Consider the following 9,507-nt stretch of genomic DNA (forward strand, 5'->3'; position numbering starts at 1 on the left):
CTGGCGGCTAGATCCATAGTTGCAGTGGAAGATGGGGCTTCACTCAAAGATGCCACTGACAGACAGATGGAGCTCTGGTTGAAATCCATCTATGAAGCTATCGGCGCGTCTTTTGCTCCAGCATTCGCAGCCGTATGGGCACTCCAAGCTATCTCAGCGGGTCAAGCGCAAATTGACGCAGTCACACGTACGTCTGCGCCGCAAGTGGCGTCCTTAACCTCTCAGACGTCGGCATTTGCGTCCTACGCTATTAATGCTGTCCTGGACTCTGCGAGCCGTACGGCGGTTGCATCCGCCAATTCGGTGGCAATACGCAGGGCCTTGTGGCTACGGGAATGGAAGGCAGATTCGGCTTCCAAAAAGTGCTTAACCAGTTTGCCATTTTCAAGCGACCGCTTGTTTGGTGAGCGATTGGATGAAATCATCAAACAATCCAAGGGAAAGGATACATCCTTACCCCAGGCCAAACCAAACATACCCATATGCTTATCTCCACGTACCGATTGCTCCAGAGCATCAGCGCTTCTTGCGCTTCGCCATAGGAGACGAACACCTTCAGTTCGTGGCACTGCCTTTCGGCCTGGAGACAGCCCCACAGGTTTTCACCAAGGTCATGGCTACAGTAGTAGCGGTCCTCCACTCTCAGGGACACTCGGTGATCCCTTACTTAGACGATCTGCTTGTCAAGGCACCCTCTCAAGAGGCATGCCAACACCGCCTCAACGCTACTCTGGAGACTCTCCAGAGTTTCGGGTGGATCATCAATTTTCCAAAGTCAAATCTGACACCGGCTCAATCGCTGACATATCTTAGCATGGAGTTTCATACCCTCTCAGCGATGGTGATGCTTCCGCTGAACAAACAGCGGTCACTGCAGACAGGGTTGCAATCTCTCCTTCAAGGTCAGTCACACCCCTTGAGGCGCCTCATGCACTTCCTAGGGAAGATGGTCGCAGCAATGGAGGCAGTCCCTTTCGCGCAGTTTCACCTGCGTCCTCTTCAATGGGACATCCTACGCAAATGGGACAGGAAGTCGACGTCCCTCGACAGGAACGTGTCCCTCTCTCAGGCAGCCAAAGCTTCCCTTCGGTGGTGGCTTCTTCCCACTTCATTGTCGAAGGGGAAATCCTTCCTACCCCCATCCTGGGCGGTGGTCACGACGGACGCGAGTCTGTCAGGGTGGGGAGCAGTCTTTCTCCACCACAGGGCTCAGGGTACGTGGACTCAGCAAGAGTCCTCCCTTCAGATCAATGTTCTGGAGATCAGGGCAGTGTATCTTGCCCTAAAAGCGTTCCAGCAGTGGCTGGAAGGCAAGCAGATCTGAATTCAGTCGGACAACTCCACAGCGGTGGCTTACATCAACCACCAAGGCGGAACACGCAGTCGGCAAGCCTTCCAGGAAGTCCGGCGGATTTTGATGTGGGTGGAAGCCATGGCCTCCACCATATCCGCAGTTCACATCCCGGGCGTAGAAAACTGGGAAGCAGACTTTCTCAGTCGCCAGGGCATGGACGCAGGGGAATGGTCCCTTCACCCGGACGTGTTTCAGGAAATCTGTTGCCGCTGGGAAGAATGCCGGGGATGCCGGACGTCGACCTAATGGCGTCCCGGCACAACAACAAGGTCCCGGCATTCATGGCACGATCTCACGATCATAGAGCTCTGGCGGCAGACGCCTTAGTTCAGGATTGGTCGCAGTTTCAACTCCCTTGTGTTTCCACCTCTGGCACTGTTGCCCAGAGTGTTACGCAAGATCAGGTCAGACTGCCGCCGCGCCATTCTCGGCGCTCCAGACTGGCCGAGGAGGTTGTGGTACCCGGATCTGTGGCATCTCACGGTGGGCCAACCGTGGGCACTACCAGACCGACCAGACTTGCTGTCTCAAGGGCCGTTTTTCCATCTGAATTCTGCGGCCCTCAACCTGACTGTGTGGCCATTGAGTCCTGGATCCTAGCGTCTTCAGGGTTATCTCAAGAGGTCATTGCCACTATGAGACAGGCCAGGAAACCAACGTCTGCCAAGATCTACCACAGGACGTGGAAGATATTCTTATCTTGGTGCTCTGATCAGGGGTTTTCTCCCTGGCCATTTGCCTTGCCCACTTTTCTTTCCTTTCTTCAATCAGGATTGGAAAAAGGTTTGTCGCTCGGCTCCCTTAAGGGACAAGTCTCAGCGCTCTGTGTTCTTTCAGAAGCGTCTTGCCAGGCTTTCTCAGGTACGCACGTTCCTGCAGGGGGTTTGTCACATAGTCCCTCCTTAAAGGCGGCCGTTAGAACCCTGGGATCTGAACAAGGTTCTGATGGCCCTTCAGAAGCCACCTTTCGAGCCGTTGAAGGATATTTCTTTCTCGCCTTTCGCAGAAGGTGGTCTTCCTAGTAGCAGTCACATCACTTCGGAGAGTGTCTGAGCTAGCAGCGCTGTCATGCAAGGCTCCTTTCCTGGTGTTTCACCAGGACAAGGTGGTGCTGCGCCCGGTTCCGGAATTTCTTCCTAAGGTGGTATCCCCCTTTCATCTCAATCAGGATATCCCCTTACCCTCTTTTTGTCCTCATCCAGTTCATCAATGTGAAAGGGATTTGCATTTGTTAGATCTGGTGAGAGCGCTCAGAATCTACATTTCCCGTACGGCGCCCCTGCGCCGCTCGGAGGCACTCTTTGTCCTTGTCGCTGGTCAGCGTAAGGGGTCACAGGCTTCCAAATCCACCCTGGCTCGGTGGATCAAGGAACCAATTCTCGAAGCCTACCGTTCTTCTGGACTTCCGGTTCCCTCAGGGCTGAAGGCCCATTCTACCAGAGCCGTGGGTGCGTCCTGGGCTTTGCGGCACCAGGCTACGGCTCAGCAGGTGTGCCAGGCGGCTACCTGGTCGAGCCTGCACACTTTCACCAAACACTATCAGGTGCATACCTATGCTTCGGCGGAGGCCAGCCTAGGTAGGCGAGTCCTGCAGGCGGCGGTTGCCCACCTGTAGGAAAGGGCCATTTTACGGCTCTATTACGAGGCATTATTTTACCCACCCAGGGACAGCTTTTGGACGTCCCAATTGTCTGGGTCTCCCAATGGAGCGACAAAGAAGGGAATTTTGTTTACTTACCGTAAATTCCTTTTCTTCTAGCTCCAATTGGGAGACCCAGCACCCGCCCTGTTCCCTTCGGGCTGTTTTTTTTTTCGTGTACACATGTTGTTCATTTTGAATGGTTTCAGTTCTCCGAAATTTATTCGGATTGAAGTTACTTTAAACCACTTTATTAGCTTTCCTCCTTCTTGCTTTTGCACTAAAATTGAGGAACCCGTGATGCACGGGGGGTGTATAGGCAGAAGGGGAGGGGCTTTACACTTTTAAGTGTAATACTTTGTGTGGCCTCCGTAGGCAGAAGCTATACACCCAATTGTCTGGGTCTCCCAATTGGAGCTAGAAGAAAAGGAATTTACGGTAAGTAAACAAAATTCCCTTCTTTTGCTTATAAATCACAATTACATTCTGCAGCACTTAACAGAAATTACTGTCCTGAATGGGGCTCACAATCTACATTGTATATATTAGTATGTTGGGAGTGTGGGAGAAAACGTATGCAGACCTGTCTGGCAGTGTTTTGTATTATGCTTTTACTTTCTTTTTAGGTCTTCCTTTGATTTGGACTATGATTTTCACCGGGACTATTATGACACGTATGTTAATACCTCTATTGCAATTAAAGCTTTGCAAGTGTCACACTGTGCAGGTTCTTTGACTATTTCTTGTTCTTACAGCTATACTGCAGCTCGTGTGCCGCCACCACCACCACCCATAGCTCGGGCTGTTGTACCTTCAAAACGTCAGAGAGTGTCTGGGAACACTTCCCGTCGTGGGAAGAGTGGTTTCAACTCCAAAAGTGGTCAACGTGGTGGCTCTTCAAAGTCTGCCAGATGTAAGCGCTGAATATTTTACTGCTTTTATTAACCTTTCTGTCACTTTCAATCAGTGTCGGCATACTTGGCAGCACTTAATGTGTGGCACATCTACACAGACATTGCAACCCAATTAAAACTAGTTATTTCAAATTGTAGGAGGGAGGGCTCAGTTGTGTAAGTTTAAAGGGAACCTGTCATCAAACCTAAAAGATTCCCCCTCTGCAGCTCCTGGGCTGCATTCTAGCAATGTTCCTGTTCTTGTGCCCCCTTTCTGACCAAAAAAAAGACTTTATAAAGTGGTATTTTTGTATTCAGATCTTGATAATGGTACACGGGGGCGGGCTCTCTGGTGTCCGTTAGTCTGCCTCCCTGACGCTTTAGGCCGTCCCCATCGCGCAATTTCAAAGAGGACGTGAGGTAAGCTGGCAAGCGCTTGCGCAGAACGGTGGAGGCGGCGGTGAAAGCGCGACCACGAGATTATGGGCGGGTACATGCTGATGAAAGTCACAGCGCCGCCCATAATCTCGCACATGCGCAACACTTCTCCAGCGGTCACACTGCTCTTTGCAATCCTGCGAGAGTGGCATGGCGCATGCGCGAGATTATGGGCGGCGCTGTGATTTTCATCAGCAAGTACCCGCCCATAATTTCGTAATCACGCTTTCACCGCCTCCTCCACCGTTCTGCGCAACCACTGGCCAGCTTACCTCACGTCACCTCTTTGAAATTGCACGATGGGGACGGCCTAAAGCGACAGGGAGGCAGACTAACTGACACCAGAGAGCCCGCCCCCGTGTACCATTATCAAGATCTGAATACAAAAAGGTACCACTTTACAAAGTCTTTATTTTGGTCAGAAAGGGAGCACAAGAACAGGAATATTGCTAGAATGCAGCCCAGGAGCTGCAGAGGGGGAATCTTTTAGGTTTAGTGCAAAATTTCTGATGACAGGTTCACTTTAATAATTTGAGGAAATAGGGGCTGAGACGCAAGGTAAAATGTTAATTGATAGTCCAAGGTAACTAATTCTGTAAAACTGGTTTGGGAGGTTTCTGTGATTAGTCTTAAATCACTGGCAGAATGTAGAGCATGGATTGGATGGGAAAGCAGAAATGGGAATTAAAGAGATGATAGTTTAGCACTATAGAAAGCTTAATGGACCCCAGAACAAAATTGTCAAGGAATTGATATGTTCAAATAGGAGTTAAAAGAACTTTACATTGTTCCTCCTACACTAATGGTACGCTGAAACTTCTATTATCTGACAGTGTTATGGGTAAGAAGCAGCTAATTATCATTCATGCCAAATGAGGTTTTACATTTGGAGTAGCTTGGAATTTTCTCTTATTAGAAAAAAAGTTGTTTTTTTGTTTGTGTTTTTTTAACAGTGAAGGGAGATGATTTACAGACCATTAAAAAGGATATCAGTCAGATAAAGCAGAGGGTGGATTCTCTACTACAAAGTTTGGAACGTAGGCATTTCTGAGGCATCTTTGGGACGCACATGTGACATTTTGCACGCTAAGTGTTTGACTACCTCCTTTTTATCAATTTGTTTGCCCCTAAATTGGTTGCCCTTTATTACGCATTTGCACTTTGTTGTGCATTGACACTTTATCATAAGTCTGGTTTTCTGAAGCGTGTGAGCTGTTTGACCAATTGCACTTTATCTGCTCTGGAAGCTAGGCTTTGAATGTATATTTTGCACATATTATTGCATTCTGCACTTTAATTTGCTGACTATTTGCACTTTATCAAATAATGCTTAGATGGCAGCTTAGTACGCATATCTCTGTGCACCTTGTCACTTTTGATATCCCTGGTTTTCAATTATTCCAGGGTGTATCAGGGCTACTCGAGGTTAGTCTGAGTTTGATGTCACCAATCTCTTCTTTCTGGGATATTGTCCCTTCTTGGGGACAAGAGGAGTTGTATGCAGTTTAGCACTCCCTCCCATAGATATCAGTATGCACCCATTTTTGTAATCTGGCTTTGTACCAGACCATGTTACATGTGCCTGTCCTATATATCCTGTCCACTGGTTTGAATGTGCCCTACCCTTTTCTCTTGCCTTATCTTTCACGACTGTCTTGAGGGCCTACGAGGGAATTTATAGGGACAGCCGCTGTCGAGTGGGGGTGCCACTTTCGTAATCAGGGTGCCAACCCCCGTGGTAGGTAGCGGACAGGAGGGAGGTATATCGGATAGGGTGAGAATTTTACCCTCCTCCCTTTTCTTCTTCTATAATTGCACAGGGTTTGTGGATATTTAAGTAGAAACTAATAAATTTGTATTTTAAAGGGTTATATATTTTTTTTTATTTCTCACTGTTATGGGTAAGAAGCTAATTATCATTCATGCCAAATGAGGTTTTACATTTGGAGTAGCTTGGCATTTTCTCTTGTTAGAAAAAGTTGTTTTTTTGTTTGTTTTTTTTTTTTGTTTTTTAACAGTGAAGGGAGATGATTTACAGACCATTAAAAAGGAGCTCAGTCAGATTAAGCAGAGGGTGGATTCTCTACTAGAAAGTTTGGAACGTATTGAGCGTGAGCAGTCGAAACCAGGTAAGCCGTTCTCTCTATGGTTCTTGTAACATGACAGCTGTTTTCCATTTTAAATGCTTAGGCTACGTTCACACATCCGGTTGTAGCAGTGCGCGGCACAATCCGACGCTCTGCTAAAAAAAAGAAACCACTTTTTTTTTTTATTTGCCACCGGTTTATTTTTTTCCAGCATTTACTTGCATTGGTGCCGCATGGGCTTGCGTTCCGTCCGGTTTTTGCCGCATGCGGCAGATTTAGCCAATGTGACGGCAGGATGGAACGTTCCCTGGCACGTTTTTGCTCCGGCAGAAAAAACCGCATCGCGTCACATTTTTCATTGCATGCCTATGGACGCTGGATGCGGCGCGATGCGGTAAAAACCACATCCGGACGCCGCATGCGGTTTCTTCCACTGCACATGCTCAGTAGCGTGCCGCAACCGGAAAAAAAACGGACGGGCCGCATGTAAAAACTTATGCAAAGGATGCGGTGTTTTCGCTGCATCCGTTGCATAGGTTTCACAGCCGGATTGAGCCGCACTGCAAAAACCGGATGTGTGAAAGTAGCCCAAGAAGCAGTTGTTGTGCAGCAATGTGATTGTGAACATTTTTCTACTTCAGAGACCAAACTAGATGATGATCAGAGTAGCTCTTTAAAGAAAGATGAAACAAATGTGAAAATGGTGGCAGAGGAAGCTGGTGACTCAGGAGAAGAGGGAGACCTGTTGGATGACGATGATCAGGGAGAGGAAACGGTAAGGACTGAACTATTTTAATTGGTAGTCGCTAGAGATGAGTGGCTCAGACACAATTCAGATAATAAAAAAAATATAAAAAATTACCAGTTCACCTCTGTGAAGGCAAGTGTCCCTCATGCTCTGGGGTCTCACACAATAAGCATAAGATTATAGATGTACAATAGCGCACTCAGCCGCATCTTCAGATCGCCACCGCTCACGCTGGCCTGGAGAGAACTGGACTGGTGACGTGGAGGGACCAGAAGTGAGCGGTAAGGTGAGTATATGGATTTTTAACCTTTTTAGATTGAGTGAATTACAAAAAAAAGGAAAAAACCCTGCGTCCTTCACTAATGTGGGGCTGCTTTACATTCAATTCCATGTTACTAAAAGATAAGCAAATAGTTATCACTTGTGGCAGTCAAAACACTTTAGTGTAGTACAATGCAAATAATTGTGTTTTACTTTTAAGTCTACAAACTGCCTTGAATATGTCATAATGTCCCTTAATTAACTGGTCCTTCACATAGCGTTCCCTGTCAGTGGTCAATATTAATGACTTTGAAATCTGTCAGTTAAGGCCACTTTGACACTGCACATTCATTACGGATTGCTGGTGGAGATTATATTACAGTAGTATTTGTTGCGTTGCTTTTACCTGTGGTAAGTGCGCGATTTGTCTAATGATACAGATATTAAATGGTAATTATATTAAATATATTAAATACTAAATATATTAAATAGATATTAAATGCTCCTCGTAATATCTCTCAATGGTACACTTGTCCTACTGAAGATAAAGTGCATGACACTACTTGCTATCAAACTAAAATGACTTCATTTTTTTTTTTTTTTTAGCTTGAAGAAATAAAAGATGGTGATAAAGAAACAGAAGAAGGAGAAGATGAAGGGGACAGCGTAAATGAGGAAGAATCTTAAAGTCCCCAATGAACTCTTCAGCCTGTTGTGTATAGTTTATCCATAGCTTCACCCTGTACCATCAGTCGCACCACCAGCTCTTCAAGCCTGTTTATTATGCACTCTGCATTTCCTCTGCCTCCTTTTCATTTTGATAACTATTTGCAACTTCTAGAATAACTATTGTTTTTACATTGTCTTGCGGTCTCTAGCGTTTTGGTTTTTTTTTTTTTCCCCCATTTTTTTTTTTTTCTTTTAGGATGTCTTTATCTGTTTTTGTTTTTTTTTTCTCATTTTTCATTCATGATTAAACATATCCACTATGGTATACCTTTGACAACGTTCTTAGCATTGTGTTGCTACAGTTGAAGTTGGTGTAAAATTTGAAATGGAAAATGACATTTCTTTAGAAATAAACTTTGTTTTTATAACGTAATAGTCTTGCCTATAAATAAAAAAAAGCAAGCAAAAATCTGTACAAAAAATGCTTAATACTTGGTTTCTTTTAGGCTAAGTTCACATTTCCGCTAAAATGTATCAGTCACAATCCGCTGCTCTTGTAAACAACGGAATCCGTTTAGCGGATTCTGCTGCTCCCATAGACTTGTATGAGCAGCGGATTGTGACTGATGATGCTGCGTTGCACCCTCCGCCCGACTGATCAGTCGTGGAACGACTGACCGCCGGGCGGGAGGAACGCAGCATGTAACGTTTTTTGAGCAGCGAGATCCGTTGGATTTCGCTGCGCATGCTCTCTGGCTCCCTGCACACGTCACCAGCTTTGGTTGGTTACCCGATATTTACCCTGGTTACAGTGCAAGGAGCCAGCGCTAAGCGGTGTAGGCCCGTAACCAAGGTAAATATCGGGTAACCAAGGTAAACATCGGGTGCTTTGCTGTTACCCGATATTTAGGCTGGTTACGTGTGCAGGGAGGCAGACACTGCCCCGCTCGGCCCCGCCCCCTCCCGCACTCCGCACGTGTGTGCGCGCGCGCACACACACACACACACACACACACACCTGTCCTGCAGTCCCTGCGGCACTGACTTCCTCAGTGCCACGGCTCTGCTCCCCTCCCCACCCGAACTCCGCCCCCCGCACACAACGGAATCCGACAAAGAATTCTGTTCTTTGTCATCCGTTGTACAGCGCATCAGTCACATGCGTCAAGCGACGCATGTGACTGATACAAAACGGAAATGTGAACTTAGCCTTATATAGCTTCACCTACTAGTCTACTATTAATGTTACATTTCAAGTGCGATAAGATTATGGCATTTGTGCATTTACTTCCCCCATTATCTGCTTTATGGAGCAGGATTAAAGCACCTGATCCTTCTCGAGTAGGTTGGGTCCCCAAGAGTATAGGCCCTGTCACACACAGATAAATCTGCGGCAGATCTGTGGTTGCAGTAATATT

The 9,507-nt window shown here is 46.6% G+C and overlaps 1 protein-coding gene across 6 annotated transcripts in view; it reads left to right on the forward strand.

Moving 5' to 3' along the window:
* HNRNPC (heterogeneous nuclear ribonucleoprotein C) overlaps positions 1 to 8,522 on the forward strand; it is a 35,076-nt gene extending 26,554 nt beyond the window's left edge. For 4 of the 6 annotated variants that reach the window (XM_075319923.1, XM_075319926.1, XM_075319924.1 and 1 more), the window contains 6 exons: positions 3,620 to 3,667; positions 3,749 to 3,906; positions 5,278 to 5,361; positions 6,343 to 6,453; positions 7,053 to 7,186; positions 8,027 to 8,522. In XM_075319923.1, coding sequence (XP_075176038.1) covers positions 3,620 to 3,667; positions 3,749 to 3,906; positions 5,278 to 5,361; positions 6,343 to 6,453; positions 7,053 to 7,186; positions 8,027 to 8,107 — 616 coding nt within the window. In that variant the 3' untranslated portion in view covers positions 8,108 to 8,522. Of the gene's footprint in view, positions 1 to 3,619; positions 3,907 to 5,277; positions 5,362 to 6,342; positions 6,454 to 7,052; positions 7,187 to 8,026 lie in introns of all 6 variants that reach the window. The other 2 variants (XM_075319928.1, XM_075319925.1) reach the window with 2 other exon arrangements.
* The last annotated feature ends 985 nt before the right edge of the window (positions 8,523 to 9,507 follow it).

The sequence above is a fragment of the Anomaloglossus baeobatrachus genome, chromosome 1 (assembly GCF_048569485.1).
Source record: "Anomaloglossus baeobatrachus isolate aAnoBae1 chromosome 1, aAnoBae1.hap1, whole genome shotgun sequence".
Lineage (NCBI taxonomy): Eukaryota > Metazoa > Chordata > Amphibia > Anura > Aromobatidae > Anomaloglossus > Anomaloglossus baeobatrachus.